At 42.8% G+C, this 19,653-nt stretch overlaps 1 protein-coding gene across 4 annotated transcripts in view; it reads left to right on the top strand.

Annotated features, from left to right (window-relative positions):
• RUSC2 (RUN and SH3 domain containing 2) overlaps positions 1-19,653 on the top strand; it is a 132,700-nt gene that overhangs the window by 90,559 nt on the left and 22,488 nt on the right. For 3 of the 4 annotated variants that reach the window (XM_082257555.1, XM_082257557.1, XM_082257556.1), the window contains exons 4-9: positions 4,797-4,988; positions 7,015-7,149; positions 10,203-10,279; positions 13,966-14,140; positions 16,959-17,064; positions 19,578-19,624. In XM_082257555.1, coding sequence (XP_082113681.1) covers positions 4,797-4,988; positions 7,015-7,149; positions 10,203-10,279; positions 13,966-14,140; positions 16,959-17,064; positions 19,578-19,624 — 732 coding nt within the window. The remainder of the gene's footprint in view (positions 1-4,796; positions 4,989-7,014; positions 7,150-10,202; positions 10,280-13,965; positions 14,141-16,958; positions 17,065-19,577; positions 19,625-19,653) is intronic. The other variant, XM_082257558.1, reaches the window with a different exon arrangement.

The raw sequence follows: 19,653 nt of genomic DNA, 5'->3' as shown, positions 1-19,653 counted from the left end.
GTGACAGCAATATGTAGTGACAGGTACTCTTTATGGAGAGATCGGGGGTCTAAAAGACCCCAAACCCCTCCTCTGCACTTCGATGTATTCAAAACGCCAAAGACGGCATTTTTGCATACAGTCGTTTTTTTAATCTGCCGTCTTTAGCAGCCAAGTAACCCGGACGTGACGTCATGCGGTGCGTTTTTGGTGAAAATCGCATGCGGTGTTCAGCATGCGCCAGTGTGACCCCAGGCTATGTTCCATCAACGACACCTCCAAACACAACCCAGGTTTAAATAAAGCAATGGAATAAAAAAACTTCAAAAAACGCCAGTTAGCAGCAATTTTTGGCGTTTATCAGCGTTTATTGACATTAGAGCGTTTTTACAGCTGAAAAACGCCACTCAAAACCCCACTAGTTTTCGGGTTTTTTTACAGCCAGAAAACGCCCCTGCCATAAACTGCTGATAACAGCCTGTGTGTGCATGGAGACATAGGAGAACATGGAGACACAGGAGAACATGGAGACATAGGAGAACATGGAGACATAGGAGAACACGGAGACATAGGAGAACACGGAGACATAGGAGAACATGGAGACATAGGAGAACATGGAGACATAGGAGAACACGGAGACATAGGAGAACATGGAGACATAGGATAACATGGAGACATAGGAGAACATGGAGACATAGGAGAACACGGAGACATAGGAGAACGTGGAGACATAGGAGAACGTGGAGACATAGGAGAACATGGACACATAGGAGAACATGGAGACATAGGATAACATGGAGACATAGGATAACATGGACACAAAAGATAACATGGAGACATAGGAGAACATGGAGACATAGGAGAACATGGAGACATAGGAGAACATGGAGACATAGGATAACATGGAGACATAGGATAACATGGACACAAAAGATAACATGGAGACATAGGAGAACATGGAGACATAGGAGAACACGGAGACATAGGATAACATGGAGACATAGGAGAACATGGAGACATAGGAGAACATGGACATATAGGAGAACATGGAGACATAGGAGAACATGGACACATAGGATAACATGGAGATATAGGATAACATGGACACATAGGATAACATGGACACAAAAGATAACATGGAGACATAGGATAACATGGAGACATAGGAGAACATGGAGACATAGAAGAGGGGGGACATGATAGCAATTTTTAAATATCTCAATGGGGATCTAGGCATAGAAGAAAAGCTGTTCAGTCGCAGGGATTGCATGAGGACTCGGGGGCATACAATGCGATTAGAGGAGAAGCGTTTTAACCTCAGGCAATGCAGGGGGTTCTTTACTGTTAGGGCTACAAGATTGTGGAATTCTCTACCACAAGAGGTGGTTTCTGCGGGTAGTATGGTGGCTTTCAAAAGACTTCTAGACGTACATCTCAAGGATCAGAACATTCAGGGCTATGTGAGATGATTACAGCCACACACACCTACACAGGTTGAACTGGATGGACTATTGTCTTTATTCAACCTCATCTACTATGTAACTATGTAACATGGAGACATAGGAGAACATGGAGACATAGGAGAACATGGAGACATAGGAGAACATGGAGACATAGGAGAACATGCTGGGGAGACATAGGAGAACATGGAGACATAGGAGAACATGGAGACATAGGAGAACATGGAGACATAGGAGAACATGGAGACATAGGAGAACATGGAGACATGGGAGAACATGGAGACATAGGAGAACATGGAGACATAGGAGAACATGCTGGGGAGACATAGGAGAACATGGAGACATAGGAGAACATGGAGACATAGGAGAACATGGAGACATAGGAGAACATGCTGGGGAGACATAGGAGAACATGGAGACATAGGAGAACATGGAGACATAGGAGAACATGGAGACATAGGAGAACAGTCCTCCATGTGATATGCCTGTACCAAACATATATTGCTCTTGAGGATAATACACTTGGCCAGTGCTACCTCTGTTGGTTTTTTGTTTTATAAACTCTGCATCAGAAGTCCCCATGTTTTGGTAGCTGCAACTGCAAGCTTGCTTTCACACTTGCAAATACAGTCAGGTCCATAAATATTGGGACATCGACACAATTCTAATCTTTTTGGCTCTATACACCACCACAATGGATTTGAAATGAAACAAACAAGACGTGCTTTAACTGCAGACTTTCAGCTTTATTTTGAGGGTATTTACATCCAAAACAGGTGAACGGTGTAGGAATTATAACAGTTTGTATATGTGCCTCCCACTTTTTAAGGGACCAAAAGTAATGGGACAGATTAACAATCATAAATCAAACTTTTCCTCTTTAATACTTGGTTGCAAATCCTTTGCAGTCAATTACAGCCTGAAGTCTGGAACACATAGACATCACCAGACGCTGGGTTTCATCCCTGGTGATGCTCTGCCAGGCCTCTACTGCAACTGTCTTCAGTTCCTGCTTGTTCTTGGGGCTTTTTCCCTTCAGTTTTGTCTTCAGCAAGTGAAATGCATGCTCAATCGGATTCAGGTCAGGTGATTGACTTGGCCATTGCATAACATTCCACTTCTTTCCCTTAAAAAACTCTTTGGTTGCTTTCGCAGTATGCTTCGGGTCATTGTCCATCTGCACTGTGAAGCGTCGTCCAATGCGTTCTGAAGCATTTGGCTGAATATGAGCAGATAATATTGCCTGAAACACTTCAGAATTCATCCTGCTGCTTTTGTCAGCAGTCACATCATCAATAAATACAAGAGAACCAGTTCCATTGGCAGCCATACATGCCCACGCCATGACACTACCACCACCATGCTTCACTGATGAGGTGGTATGCTTTGGATCATGAGCAGTTCCTTTCCTTCTCCATACTCTTCTCTTCCCATCACTCTGGTACAAGTTGATCTTGGTCTCATCTGTCCATAGGATGTTGTTCCAGAACTGTGAAGGCTTTTTTAGATGTTGATTGGCAAACTCTAATCTGGCCTTCCTGTTTGTGAGGCTCACCAATGGTTTACATCTTGTGGTGAACCCTCTGTATTCACTCTGGTGAAGTCTTCTCTTGATTGTTGACTTTGACACACATACACCTACCTCCTGGAGAGTGATCTTGATCTGGCCAACTGTTGTGAAGGGTATTTTCTTCACCAGGGAAATAATTCTTCAGTCATCCACCACAGCTGTTTTCCGCGGTCTTCCGGGTCTTTTGGTGTTGCTGAGCTCACTGGTGAGTTCTTTCTTTTTAAGGATGTTCCAAACAGTTGATTTGGCCACACCTAATGTTTTTTCTCTCTCTCTGATGGGTTTGTTTTGTTTTTTCAGCCTAATGATGGCTTGCTTCACTGATAGTGACAGCTCTTTGGATCTCATATTGAGAGTTGACAGCAACAGATTCCAAATGCAAATAGCACACTTAAAATGAACTCTGGACCTTTTATCTGCTCCTTGTAAATGGGATAATGAGGGAATAACACACACCTGGCCATGGAACAGCTGAGAAGCCAATTGTCCCATTACTTTTGGTCCCTTAAAAAGTGTGAGGCACATATACAAACTGCTGTAATTCCTACACCTTTCACCTGATTTGGATGTAAATACCCTCAAATTAAAGCTGAAAGTCTGCAGTTAAAGCACATCTTGTTTCATTTCAAATCCATTGTGGTGGTGTATAGAGCCAAAAAGATTAGAATTGTGTTGATGTCCCAATATTTATGGACCTGACTGTACCTCCAGACAACGGAGTTCATCTTTATCATCGCTCTTCCAAAAAAAAAAAAAAAAAAAACTTTAATTATTAAAATCAAAAACAAGGACTGTGGGTACCTCAGTCTGCAATGTGGACTTTTCCACCACACTGTTTTTAGGTTGTGTTACACAATATGTGCCCCCCTGAATGCTGACTGTTTCCCGGATTTGTCTTTGGGTGTCATTGATGTCTATCCTCGTCTATATTCTCATTGATGTCTATCCTGGTCTACATTCTCATTGATGTCTATCCTGGTATATATTCTCAGTGATGTCTATCCTGGTCTATATTCTCATTGATGTCTATCCTGGTCTATATTCCCATTTATGTCTATCCTGGTCTACATTCTCATTGATGTCTATCCTGGTCTATATTCTCAGTGATGTCTATCCTGGTCTATATTCTCATTGATGTCTATCCTGGTCTACATTCTCATTGATGTCTATCCTGGTCTATATTCTCATTGATGTCTATCCTGGTCTATATTCTCATTGATGTCTGTATTCCCATTTATGTCTATCCTGGTCTATATTCTCATTTATGTCTATTCTGGTCTATATTCTCATTGATGTCTATCCTGGTCTGTATTCTAATTGATGTCTACCCTGGTCTATATTCTCATTTATGTCTATTCTGGTCTATATTCTCATTGATGTCTATCCTGGTCTGTATTCTAATTGATGTCTATCCTGGTCTATATTCTCATTTATGTCTATTCTGGTCTATATTCTCATTGATGTCTATCCCGGTCTACATTCTCATTGATGTCTATCCTGGTCTACATTCTCATTGATGTCTATCCTGGTCTACATTCTCATTGATGTCTATCCTGGTCTATATTCTCATTGATGTCTATCCTGGTCTATATTCTTATTGATGTCTATCCTGGTCTATATTCTCATTGATGTCTATCCTGGTCTATATTCCTCATTATAACTAATAACACTTTTATGGTAACTGCTGCTCTGCTCCTGCACACTCTGCCCTATCACTAACCTCCACCTCCTCTCTGCTTTTCTCTCTTCTCTAATTTGCTACTGCTGCCTATCATGGGAACATCTAGCCAATCACCTGTCCCCGCAAGCCCTGAAGTGGAGGGAGTACAGGCGTCGAAACCCACTGGGCCTTGACCGAGTTCATGGGCTGGCGGGACTGGCCGGAAGCCTGGACAGGAGGCAGGAGACGAAGATATCCAAGAGGAACCACTTCTTCGACTTTCCCAGCAGTATCAGTGGCAACCATTCACGGCCTCATGGTGCGGACTGGAGGATTGTCATGTGACCAGGGCAAAACGTGGGGGGGGGGGGGTAATTTAGGAAGATAAAGTAGAATTATACCCACAGATTTGACTGTTACATTCAAGGCGTGCCTTTGGTGATTTCTATCACAGTTGCCAGTGTGCTCATGTCAGCTTTCAGCTGAACTTAGAAGTCCTCAAATGGTTGTGTCATAACTGGTCACATGTATGGCATAGTGGCAACAACCCATCTAAATCGGGCCTTGAACCTAAAGCAGGGGTGTCAAACTCAATTTCTTCAAACTCAATTTCATCAAAGGACCGCATAAGCAGTATGATTGCCCTCAAAGGGCCAGTTGGATCTGGGGTGAGCTACATACAGAATGCAGAGTTCAGGAGTGCATTATGTACAGAGTGCAGGGCTTCCACAAGATGTTGGAGGGGGTCTGTGGGAATGTAGGCCCCTTTGGGTCAGCTACTGACGTTGGATGAGAAGACCTGGCTCAAAATCAGTGTTCCAATTCATCCCAAAGATGTTCAGTAGAGTTGCGGTCAGGTACTGATGTTGAATGAGAAGACTTGGCTCTCAATCAGCATTTTAATTCATCTCAAAGCTGTTCAGTTGGGTTGAGGTCAGGACTGAAGGCCACTTGAGTTCCTCCAAACCAAACTGGCCAAACCATGTCTTTATGGAGCTGGCTTTGTACACAGGGGCACAGTCATGCTGGAACAGAAAAGGACCCACCAGAATTGTTGCCACAACACATATCTACTGTTGTTGGATGAGAAGACCTGGCTCACAATCAGTGTTCCAATTCTTCCCAAATGTGTTCAGTAGAGTTGCGGTCAGGTACTGATGTTGAATGAGAAGACTTGCCTCTCATTCAGCATTTTAATTCATCTCAAAACTGTTCAGTTGGGTTGAGGTCAGGACTGAAGGCCACTTGAGTTCCTCCAAACCAAGCTGGTCAAACCATGTCTTTATGGAGCTGGCTTTGTACACAGGGGCACAGTCAGTGGTGTATTTAGGTTTTGTGCTGCCCTAGGCCTGACTAAACTTGGGCACCCCTAATTTAAATATGACCCACCCCGTCCTGTAAAGGCCACACCCTTTCCTGTTTATGACCCACCCTGTCATCTGTAAACCACAGACCACAACCACAGTCTATCAGTGCCCATCAGTGAAGCCTCGTCAGTTCCCATAAGTTCAGCTACATCAGTGCCCATCAGTGCAGCCTTATCAGTGCTCATCAGTGCAGCCTCATTACTGTCCATCAGTGCAGTCTCATCAGTGCAGCCCCATCAGTGGCCACCAGTGCATCATATCAGTGCTGCCTTATCAGTGCAGCCCTATCAGTGCAGCTTATCAGTCCTGCCTCATCAGTGGCCAACAGTGCAGTCTATTAGTGCCCATCAGAGCAGCATATCAGTGCAGCCCCATCAGCTTTTTTGCTGCCCCCCAGCAAAGTGCTGCCCTAGGCCTGGGCCTTGTTGGCCTAGGCCAAGATACAGCACTGGGCACAGTCATGCTGGAACAGAAAAGGACCCACCAGAATTGTTGCCACAAGGTTGGAAGAGCACAATATTTCACAATGTCTTCGTATTCTTTATCATTATTATTGCTCTTACTGGAAACAAACTGAACTCAATAATTTGGAGTATTGTCTACAAACATTCGGCCATATAGTGCATAGTACTTCCTTTTGTGGGTCAATTACATCACAAATGTTGACAGTTGGCAGGGAATCCCATCTCCTAACAATAATTTTAATTTGGCCTCCATTATTCTGCTCTGAGGTCAGGGAGTGAGGTGGCAACATGGAACAAGATTGATTTTTACACATGTCTCATCTATAGTGATATACGAGAGAGATTTATCCATAGTTGCTGTAGACGGTAAAGGTGTATAATTAGGGCAGAGACCCGGACTCTTTCTGTTGGTGATACAGTATCTCTTGCATCTCTGATTCTTCATATCCTCCTGATGACCTTCATCTATTTAGTTTTCATTCTTATACAGCTAATTATTAATTCCTCTCCACAGGAAAGTCTTCATCTCTCAGTTCCAGTGATTTTTTCCCGGATTATTTTTCCGTCACAGAGCGCCCCCCGGCTGAGTTTTGTCTTTCTCCTGATGGCAGCACCGAATCGGTCTCCATCGATCTCTTACAGAAGAGAGGTGAGTTGTTCAGTAATATTCTGTGTAAGAAGACTTGCTGTTTTTTTTATTTTTTTTTTTGACAAAGATACTGCAACATTGTTGGCACATATAAAAACCCAAAATAATCATTGGCAACCCATATTGAGTATTGATCAGAATTACAGAGGAAAATGATCTAGGGGTGCTTATTTAAGATGGAGTTCATCGCTAGAGGGGTCACCAGGAGGAGGAAGGAGGTCCTAATTCCTCTATATACAGTGCATTGCGAAAGTATTCGGCCCCCTTGAACTTTTCAACCTTTTGCCACATTTCAGGCTTCAAACATAAAGATATAAAACTGTAATTTTTTTTTTAAGAATCAACAACAAGTCAGACACAACCATGAAGTGGAACAAAATTTATTGGATATTTCAAACTTTTTTAACAAATAAAAAACTGAAAAATTGGGCATGCAAAATTATTCAGCCCCTTTAAGTTAATACTTTGTAGCGCCACCTTTTGCTGCGATTACAGCTGGAAGTCGCTTGGGGTATGTCTCTATCAGTTTTGCACATCGAGAGACTGAAATTTTTGCCCATTCCTCCTTGCAAAACAGCTCGAGCTCAGTGAGGTTGGATGGAGAGCGTTTGTGAACAGCAGTTTTCAGTTCTTTCCACAGATTCTCGATTGGATTCAGGTCTGGACTTTGACTTGGCCATTCTAACACCTGGATATGTTTATTTGTGAACCATTCCATTGTAGATTTTGCTTTATGTTTTGGATCATTGTCTTGTTGGAAGACAAATTCCTCGTCCCAGTCTCAGGTCTTTTGCAGACTCCATCAGGTTTTCTTCCAGAATGGTCCTGTATTTGGTTCCATCCATCTTCCCTGTCCCTGCTGAAGAAAAGCAGGCCCAAACCATGATGCAGCCACCACCATGTTTGACAGTGGGGATGGTGTGTTCAGTGTGATGAGCTGTGTTGCTTTTACGCCAAACATAACGTTTTGCATTGTTGCCAAAAAGTTTGATTTTGGTTTCATCTGACCAGAGCACCTTCTTCCACATGTTTGGTGTCTCCCAGGTGGCTTGTGGCAAACTTTAAACAACACTTTTTATGGATATCTTTAAGAAATGGCTTTCTTCTTGCCACTCTTCCATAAAGGCCATATTTGTGCAGCATACGACTGATTGTTGTCCTATGGACAGCAGTGGCGGGCTGTGCATATGCGCCGCCCCCCCCCCCCCTAAAAAAAGGAAAGAAAAAAAAGATTACAAAAAGAAAAAAAAAGTTAAAAAAATTCCCGTTCGCCGGTCTCAGTGGTGGCTATGGGGGGAGTGGGGTTTACGACCCAGCAGAGGCGCCGATTGGCTGCCTTCTGGGGCGTAACCTGGGCGCAGGTCATAGCGCTAGGACACCCCCACTTTCGTGATATCCTGGCTGTGATTGGTCCAGTCTCCAGCCTGGACCAATCATCATCCAGGACATCCGATTTCTGACCCCACTGACGTCGCAATGGGGGCGGTGCCGGTGCGTGCGTCAGTCACACACCGTCACCGCCCGATCTCCTTCCCGCCGGACGGATCTGAAGAGCCAGAGAGCCCACCGCCGTCAAAGAAGACAGGACGAGAGGAGCAGCACCTGTGCCATGCCTGTGCCATGCCTATACCATCACCTGTGCCATGCCTGTACCATCACCTGTGCCATGCCTGTACCATCACCTGTGCCATGCCTGTACCATCACCTGTGCCATGCCCATACCATCACCTGTGCCATGCCTGTACCATCACCTGTGCCATGCCTGTACCATCACCTGTGCCATGCCTATACCATCACCTGTGTCATGCCTATACCATCACCTGTGCCATGCCTATACCATCACCTGTGCCATCTATACCATTACCTATAAGTCACGCAATTTTTTTACCGCGTTTTTTTTGCCGCAAAGCAATACCTATTACATTTTTCTTTTTGCGCCCCCCAAAAATTTTGAGCACCAGCCGCCACTGATGGACAGAGTCTCCCACCTCAGCTGTAGATCTCTGCAGTTCATCCAGAGTGATCATGGGCCTCTTGGCTGCATCTCTGATCAGTCTTCTCCTTGTATGAGCTGAAAGTTTAGAGGGACGGCCAGGTCTTCGTAGATTTGCAGTGGTCTGATACTCCTTCCATTTCAATATTATCGCTTGCACAATGCTCCTTGGGATGTTTAAAGCTGGGAAATCTTTTTGTATCCAAATCCGGCTTTAAACTTCTCCACAACAGTATCTCGGACCTGCCTGGTGTGTTCCTTGTTCTTCATGATGCTCTCTGCGCTTTAAACGGACCTCTGAGACTATCACAGTGCAGGTGCATTTATACGGAGACTTGATTACACACAGTGGAATCTATTTATCATCATTACTCATTTAGATCAACATTGGATCATTCAGAGATCCTCACTGAACTTCTGGAGAGAGTTTGCTGCACTGAAAGTAAAGGGGCTGAATAATTTTGCACGCCCAATTTTTCAGTTTTTTTATTTGTTAACAAAGTTTGAAATATCCAATAAATTTCGTTCCATGATTGTGTCCCACTTGTTGATTCTTCACAAAAAATTACAGTTTTATATCTCTATGTTTGAAGCCTGAAATGTGGCAAAAGGTCGAAAAGTTCAAGGTGGCCAAATACTTTCGCAATGCACTGTAGATCTTTATATCACTAGAGGGATCACCAGATGGAGAAAGGAGGTCCTTATTCCTCTATATAGATCTTTATATCAATAAATAAGTCACCAACAGGAGGAAGGAGGTCCTGATTACTCTATATAGATCTTTATATCACTAGAGGGATCACCAACAGGAGGAAGGAGGTCCTGATTCTTCTATATACTGTAGATCTTTAGATATCAGTAGAGGGATCACTAGAAGGAGGAAGGAGATCTTTATTAGAGGAAGTCTCACATCGGAGGACTGTCCTGATCAGGGAGGAATACACAAAGCTCACCACGATTGGAGAAGAATAGACACAACAATATCTGCAGATCTCCGAGGTCAGCGGTAATCAATGTTTGTGGTATTATTGACTTTGCGATGCTTTTCCTGTCTCCCCAGGGCTGGTGAAGGCCGTCAATATTGCTGTGGATCTGATTGTGGCTCACTTTGGCACAAGCCGGGACCCCGGAGTGAAGGTAAGGTGCCAACACTCCAAAGCCTAACAATTTCCACTATCATGCATGAAGTACAATTACATTTTCAGTGTTATCCAGACAAATACATTCCAGGTACATGAAAACAAGGTGAGGACATCTATCAGCCGGAGTAGTGAAGCCCGTCCCCTGCAAGCAAGGTGCAGAGAAGGAGCCTTGCTGTGTGGGTGGAAGCAGTGGTCTCTCTGCAGAGGTCTGACACCCCCCCCCCCCAGCTTGCTCAAAGCTAGAGTTCTCCAATCAGCAAAGCTCACAATTTGTATTACATTGCTTATTTTACAGCCAATGATGTCATCAATGTGTCTCTGTACTCCTCTATGCAATGCAGGCAGATCATGGCTGGTGGGAGGGGCCAGCTGGTTTAGTAATGTGTTAGTTGATCCAATGTATTGCAAGCTATTGATCCTGACCTCCATCCTTCCCTTCAGTCTTATACAGGAATACCGGCTCCTCTCCTCTATGGGAACGGCTTCCTCCGATTTCACCGCACACTGCCAGCTTCTCACAATTGCATTTGAAGCTGCAGCAAGTCAGATAGAGCCCCGCCCCATTTCCTGGCTGGAGGACGTCCAGGATCATCTAGCCCTTTCCTCCCCAGCTGGCCCGTCCCTTTCATTGGGGACTGTCACTGGCTGGAGGACATCCAGCACCCTCTAGCCCTTTCCTCCCTAGCTGGCTTGCCCTTTCATTGGGGACAGTCACTGTCTGGAAGACATCCAGCATCATCTACCTCATTCCTCCTTAGTTCGCCCACCCCTTTCATTGCGGACTGTCACTTCTTTTCTATATTGGATTTCAGTTCTTTCAATCATGGAGGCTCAGCACCATGTCCACAGCCTCTGACCAGACCACCACCTGCACCGTGTCCACAGCCTCTTACCACCCCCTGCACCATGTCCACAGCCTCTGACCAGACTACCCCCTGCACCATGTCCACAGCCTCTGACCACCCTCTGCACCATGTCCTAAAGCACTTTTACTGCTACAGGGCGGCAGCTGAGCACAGGATCACATATCTATACATAATTCAGCACTTCCACCTGCAGGGGGCGCACGGGCCGATTCTGCTGTGATAATTCACAGCAGAAGCTGATCTGCGGGTGCCGAGCACTCAATGTCCTCCGACACCCGCCGATCGTCGGGAAGACATAGAGAACTGAGAGATGTCCATGTAAACAATGCAGAGCTCTGCTCTGATGGGGAGGGGGGAAAGCATACATCTTGTGTTCCTGCAAAGCAGAGACTAGAATCCATCTCTTCCACTAGTAAAAGCAGCACACAATACACACAAACACCGGCTAGGCACACATTTAACACTTTGATCGCCCCTGATGTTTAACCCCTTCCCAGCCAGTGTCAGTAGTACAGTGACAGTGCATATTTTTATCCCTGATCACTGTAATAGTGTCACTGGTTCCGGCAAAGTGTCAGTTAGTGTCCGATTGTCCGTCAATATCGCAGTCCTACTAAAGGTCGCTGATCGCCACCATTACTAGAATAAAAAAAAAGTTCTATAAAAATATCCCATAGTTTGTGGACATAAAAATGTTGACCAATCAACCAAAATGTAAACCAATCAATATACGCCTATTGGGATTTTTTTTTATCAAAAATATATAGAAGAATACATATTGGCCTAAATTTATTAAGAAAATAGATTTTTTACATTTTTTATTAGATACACTAGATTGTCAAAAGTATTGGGACACCTGCCTTTACACACACATGAACTTTAATGGCATCCCAGTCTTAGTCCGTAGGGTTCAATATTGAGTTGGCCCACCCTTTGCCGCTATAACAGCTTCAACTCTTCTGGGAAGGCTGTCCACAAGGTTTAGGAGTGTCTATGGGAATGTTTGACCATTCAAGTATTGAGTGCATTTATGGGGTCAGGCACTGAAATTGGATGAGAAGTCCTGGCTCGCAGTCTCCGCTCTAATTCATCCCAAAGGTGTTCTATCGGGTTGAGGTCAGGTGAGTCAAGTTCCTCCACTCCAAACTCGCTCATCCATGTCTTTATGGATCTTGCTTTGATAGATAGAGAGAAAGTTGATTTATTTCAGTAATTAAATTCAAGAAGTATTATATATTCATATTATATTCATATTTTATATAGATGCGTTACACGCAAAGCAATATATTTCAAGCATTTCTTTCTTTTAATTTTGATGATTATGGCTTACAGCTAGAGACAGCCCAAAATTCAGTATCTCAGAAAATTAGAATATTACATAAGACCAATAAAAAAAAGGATTTTTAATACAGAAATGTTGGCTTACTGAAAAGTCTGTCCATGTACAGTATAGTATGCACTCAATACTTGGCCGGGGCTCCTTTTGCATCAATGCGGCGTGGCATGGAGGTGATCAGCCTGTGGCACTGCTGAGGTGTTATGGAAGCCCAGGTTGCTTTGATAGCAGCCTTCAGCTCGTCTCCATTGTTGGGTCTGGTGTCTCATCTTCCTCTTGACAATACCCCACAGATTCTCAATGGGGTTTAGGTCAGGCCAGTAATCAAGCACAGTGATACCATAAGCCAACATTTCTGTATTAAAAATCCTTTTTTATATTGGTCTTATGTAATATTCTAATTTTCTGAGATACTGAATTTTGGGCTGTCTCTAGCTGTAAGCCATAATCATCATAATTAAAAGAAAGAAATGCTTTAAATATATCACTCTGTGTGTAACACATCTATATAAAATATAGGAGTTTTACTTTTTAAATTAAATTACTGAAATAAATTAACTTTTTGATGATATTCTAATTTTATGAGATGCACCTGTGTGTGTGTGTGTGTGTATATATATATATATATATATATAATATGTATATGTGTATATATGTATATATATATATATATATATATATATATATATATATATGTATATGTATATGTATATATATGTATATGTATATGTATATATATATGTATATATATATATATATATATATATGTATATGTATATATATATATATATATATATGTGTATATATATATATATATATATATATGTGTATATATATATATATATATATATATGTGTATATATGTACGTATGTATGTATTTATATATATATATATATGTATGTATATATATATATATATATATATATATATATATATATATATATATATATATATATATATATATATTCACAGTTTTCTAATGTAGCTATACAAATTTGGCCATCCTTGCTGTTGATTCCTGGCAGTCTAACTCATAGCTATGAGTCACCGGGTGCTGACTTTCTACTACTGTTTGGGTTGTCCCTTGGCCTGCAGTAGCTTGAACGTGCATCAAGGTCCTGTGTTGATGGAATAAGGGTGGAGGAGGTTTGAGAGTTCTTGTTTGTTAATTAAGATTGAAAATTATGTTTTGTTTTTAATCACAATCCACTTTAGGTCTATTACTAAAGTTTCAATCAGAGACAGGGTGCCTGAAAGGAGACAACATCAATCTGCAGAAAACCCATAGTGCTCTGGGAGTCCTTTGTCATCAACGTACCCTGTATTATTTGTTTATGTGCAAAACAAAGATTATAAATAAATAAATAAATAAATAAACAGATATAAAATAGTTTATGATTCTAAAATAAAACTGACCCAAAATAGTTTCCCTTTAAACTGAACTATAAAAATATATTTTTCCTCCTTCCCTTGTTCAGGCCAAGCTGGGGAATAGCTCCGTCAGTCCCAACATCGGTCACCTGATTCTGAAATATCTCTGTCCAGCCATCCGGGACATCCTAAGTGACGGCCTCAAGCCTTGGGTTCTGGATGTCATCATCGGCCAGAGGAGGAACGTGCCGTGGACGGTGGTGGAGGCCTCCACACAGCTTGGTAATCCTATTATAAATGTCAACGTGCTCTTCTTTTTTTTTTATGTTCTTGAAGATTTTTTTAAATTTTGAGATTATACAACATCTGGAACCTTCTAGATAAATGATGTCTAGATATGATTCCTGCAGTCACCCAGGATGCAAAGATTGGTCAATAGCTGAATTTTTTTATGGAGGTTATATTGTTTGTTTGTTTTTTGTTTTTTGTATTTTTGACTTTTTATGATTTTTTTTATTTTGTTTTCTTTTTTCCTCGTGACTTAATTTGTATTTATATACTGTAGTTGTGTGCAATTTATGGGAAAAATGTATCGTATATACTTGAGTATAAGCCAACTTTTTCAGCATGTTTTTTCATGCTGAAAAAGCCCCCCACGGCTTATACTCGAGTCATGGTCTCACTTACCTCTTCCCCGGTCAGTGCGCCACCCCCTGGGTAAAGCCCATACACGTTCAGCTATTCCCGGGTAGACGGCGCATGCGCAGTAATGTGTTGGCGCCGGGCGGCGCCATTTTTAAAGGTAAGTAAAGACTCCTCCGCAGCACTGCAGTTAAAGGTAAGTGAGACTCCTGTACCATGCCCTCAGCACTTCATCTCCTGTACCATTTGTGCCATATCTATGCCATATATGTGCCATGCCTGTACCATCTGTGCGATATCTGGGCCATGCCTGTACCATCTGTGCCATGCCTGTACCATCTATGCTATATCTGTGCCATGCCTGTACCATCTGTGCCATGCTTGTACCATCTGTGCCATATCTTTGCCATGCCTGTACCATCTGTGCCATGCCTGTACCATCTGTGCCATATATATGCCATGCCTGTACCATCTGTGCCATGCCTGTACCATATATGTGCCATGCCTGTACCATCTGTGCCATGCCTGTACCATCTGTGCCATGCCTGTACCATCTGTGCCATATATGTGCCATGCCTGTACCACCTGTGCCATGCCTGTACCATCTCCTGTGCCATGCCTGAACCATCTCCTGTATCATGCCCACAGCCCTGAATCTCCTGTACCATGTCCGCAGCCCCTGTTTTGGGTCTTGTGGTGGTCCAGTTGGGTCCAGTAGCTTCTGCATTTCCCACCCTAGGCTTATACTCGAGTCAATACGTTTTCCCAGTTTTTTGTGGTAAAATTAGGGGCCTCGGCTTATATTCGGGTCGGCTTTTACTCGAGTATATACAGTAATACAGTATGTTTTTTTGATTTACACACTTTTCTTGTGTCCTCTACCTGCTTTCCCTAAAGGCACTGATGGCAAAGCCCAGGCTGCACTAATGCCCCTAGCATGGCAATGTCACTAGTGCCTTCAGGGAGACCTTGTACCTAATCTGCAAGATCTAATGAGATCTCAATATTGTTGTAGTCCACATGTGTGAGATGGAGTGTATGACATCATGTGACTCATCTCATGAATGCAATGTACAACCTTACATTCCTCTGTTAAAAAAAAAAAAAAAAAAAAACCTTCACTGAAATTTTGGGCTAAAGTGGTTGTAAACCCTTACATATACCCAGTATAGTGACTGGGCTCAGGAGATACGCAGAGATAAACAAATACTGCTACATATGTTTTACTTGTTTATCTGCAGTCTTCTCTTCTCTACAGCAGTTCAAAGTGCAGAATTTATAAAGCTTGTCTGAGCTTTCAGAAAAAAAGAGGGGCAGAGAGCTGAAGTTACACTCTGCAGAGCTCTGTGAGGAGAGCTCTGAGAGGTGATTGGAGAGAAGGGACACATCCCCATTCACACGGAAAACAGGAAGAGAGCTCAGGCTGTCAATCACAGGCTGTGTGCTGGAGCTACCTCTCCTGTCACCTTTTTCCTCTTGGTGTCAGGAAAAGTAGAAGGAGGCAGCAGACAGAAATGACACTTAGTGCTCTGGATTGAGACAAGTACACACTATAGAGCGATATGCTTTGTTCATATTTTATGTCTGAGGTTTACAACCACTTTATGGCTTTTTTTTTTTTCTTTAAACAGACAAAGGCAATGTCCTATGGGGCATGCGCGAGACGAGCGGCATGACATCATGATGCGCCCCATCTTGTGCATGTGCACTACAACTGACCCTGGTGACCACTGTCACCGAGACAGAAATTGATGGAAAATCTAAAATTCTACAGATGTTACCAGAAAAAGAAGTAAGGGGAAACCTTTGATTGGGGGACACCTGTTTCCCCCTCACTTTGGAGAGATTTCCCTTCACTTCCCATTGCCTCTGCAGGACAGGAAGTGAAGGGAAATCTCCTCAGTGGAGCGCAGACAGCAGAAAGTAAACCAATAAGGGTTTTACGCTATCCCTTCCTTACCCAAAACGAAAGAGAAAAGTTTTGGCTGCACATACACCAACACACACACTTTATGAGTAAATGCAGGTAGGCACCCCCCCCCCTTTTGCCAACCCCCCAGGATGGTGTGGGCAGCACAGTGGTTAGCACTTCTGCCCAGCAGTACTAGGGTTGTCAGTTTAAATCCCAACCACAGCACTACCTATATGTTCTCTATGTGCCTGCTTGGGTTTCCTCCCACACTCCCAAGACATGCTGGTAGGTTATTTGGCTCCTGTCTAAATTGTCCCTACCATGTGCATGTATGAATGTGAGTTAGGGACCTTAGATTGTAAGCTCCTTGAGGGCAGGGACTGATGTGAATGCATAATATATTATGTAAAGAGCTGCGTAAATTGACGGCACTATATAGGTACCTGTATTAAAAAATACAAATTTTGTACATATCATAACTTTTTTCTTATTATTTCAAACTTAGGATAATATATTATAACCCGAACATTTTATGCTTTTTCTCAGGTCCTTCTACCAAACTGCTGCACACCTTGTGCCACAAGCTTAACCAGTTTTCCGAGCTGTCCAATCACAGTCTGCGATTCAATGCCTTCATCTTTGGCCTTCTTAAGTAAGTTTTAGATTTGATGTTCAGGACATCCCCCAGTTCAGACGTTCATACTGAGTCAAGCTTCAGAAACTTGGACCTTGCTTTGTGCACTGGTGTGCAGTCATGTTGGAGCAGGAAGGGGCCATCCCCAAACTCTTCCCACAAAGTTGGGAGCATGAAATTGTCTAAAATGTCTTGGTATGCTGACACCTTAAGAGTTCCCTTCACTGGAACTAAGGGGCCAAACCCAACCCCTGAAAAACAACCGCACACCATAATCCCCCCTCCACCAAATGATTTGGACCAGTGCACAAAGCAATGTTCATAAAGACATGGATGAGCGAGTTTGGGGTGGAGGAACTTGACTGTCCTGACCTCAACCCGATAGAACATCTTTAGGATGAATTCGAGCGAGCCAGGCCTTCCGTACACATCAGTGCCTGACCTCACAAATGTGCTTCTGGAAGGATGGTCCTTCTACCAAACTGCTGCACCCCTTGTGCCCCAAGCTTAACCAGTTTTCCGAGCTGTCCAATCACAGTCTGCGATTCAATGCCTTCATCTTTGGCCTTCTTAAGTAAGTTTTAGATTTGATGTTCAGGACATCCGCCAGTTCAGACGTTCATATTGAGTCAAGCTTCAGAAACTTGGACCTTGCTTTGTGCAATGGTGTGCAGTCATGTTGGAACAGGAAGGGGCCGTCCACGAACTGTTCCCACTAAGTTGAGACCATGAAATTGTCCAAAATGTCTTGGTATGCCGACACCTTAGGAGTTTCCTTCACTTGAACTAAGGGGCCAAGCCCAACCCCTGAAGAACAACCCCCACCATAACCCCCCCTCCACCAAATGATTGGGACCAGTGCACAAAGCAAGGTCCATGTCTTTTTTTCTACGAGAGTGATTGTTGCGCTGTCATAGGGAAACTCTCTAAAATTGTACCCCTGATGCTGCTCATACAATAACTGCTACCTTCAACAGTCTAATAGAGTTATAAATATAGGGGGAGTACTGCGCTTCAAGGGTATTAGATGCAAATCGGTATAAGGTATAAATGAATATAAATATCTATTACAAAATTGATGTTTAATAAAATAAATAAATAAATATAAATCTTATTATTCCAGAGGGAGATATTGATAATGTGCAATATTTAAATCATCAGCATAAATCTTAAATCAATATTTGGTAATCCATATAAAAAAAACAAAGTAATATATATATTAATGTGAAAAAGTGGATTAATGTGCCAATTAATAAATAATCAATAAATACAAAGTGCTTCCGATATATCCCAAATGTGTGGGTCTGTGCAATTATCCAATTCTTTAAAGTGCGAGTATATATTACTGCAAATATATCAAAAAGTGTGCTCCAGTGTCAGCTTGACAAATTTATGCATTCCATAAAAAATATTCAGTCAAAAATGTGTCTCGGTATCGGATTCAAAAAGTGACAGTATCCCAGTATTTTCTTATTTCAATCACTTTGATACAGCTCCTCCACCTCAAATACTCGTGAATAAGGGTGTTCTTCAGTGATATCACTTCTAGGTGCACTAACCGCTCACCTCACTAATGCAAGTAATATGCCTGTGGTATTATTGCCAGTTTAACTCCTCCACTCCTGTCTCAATGTGGCAGCGCTTCCAACTCTCTGGGGGACTGTGGGTTCTCCTTACACGGGTATCGCCATTCATCTGCCTCGTGTGTGATCTTAATCTCTCAGCAAAACAATGGGGCCATCATAGTGTAATATGTTTTAAGACATAATTTCCAAAAAACATAGTAACTTACATTTAAAATAGCTTTAAACTGCAAATTGGTATTAGCCACGGGACCTTTTCCTCCGTCTCGTAACGTCACTTCCGGTGTTGTGACTCAGTGTACGCCCTACGCGTTACGTCCCGCTACCACGTGACTTCCTCAGGGGATCCATGTCTTGGTATGTTGTCACCTTAGGAATTCTATTCACTGGAACTAAGGGATCAAGCCCAACCGCTGGAAAAACAACCCTGCACCATAACCCCCCCTCCACCAAATGATTGGGACCAGTGCACAAAGCAAGATCCATGTCTTGGTATGCTGACACCTTAAGAGTTCTATTCACTGGAACTAAGGGGCCAAGCCCAACCCCTAAAAAAAACAACCCCACACCATAATCCTCTCTCCACCAAATGATTTTGACCAGTGCACAAAGCAAGGTCCATAAAGACATGAATGAGCTAGTTTGGGGTGGAGAAACTTGACTGTCCTGACCCCAACCCGACAGAACACCTTTGGGATGAATTCGAGCGAGCTAGGCCTTTCGTCTGACCTCACAAATACGCTTCTGGAAGAATGGTCAAACATTCCCATAGACACACTCCTAAACCTTGTGGACAGCCTTCCCAGAAGAGTTGAAGCTGTTATAGCTGCAAAGGGTGGGCCAACTCAATATTGAACCGTACAGACTAAGACTGGGATGTAATTTGGGATGACCCTGAGAATGTAATGAACTGATTGCTTTTCTTTGCTTTCTTTTTTTTTTTCTTAGCATCCGGTCGGTTGAGTTTTGGTTTAACCACCTGCATAACCATGAAGGTGCGTACCTCGGATTGCATTACAAATGA

This window comes from Pelophylax lessonae, assembly GCF_965119305.1.
Source record: "Pelophylax lessonae genome assembly, chromosome: 1".
NCBI lineage: Eukaryota > Metazoa > Chordata > Amphibia > Anura > Ranidae > Pelophylax > Pelophylax lessonae.
The sequence above is the reverse complement of the archived record's forward strand: the minus strand, read 5'-3'. Positions and strand labels throughout refer to the sequence as shown.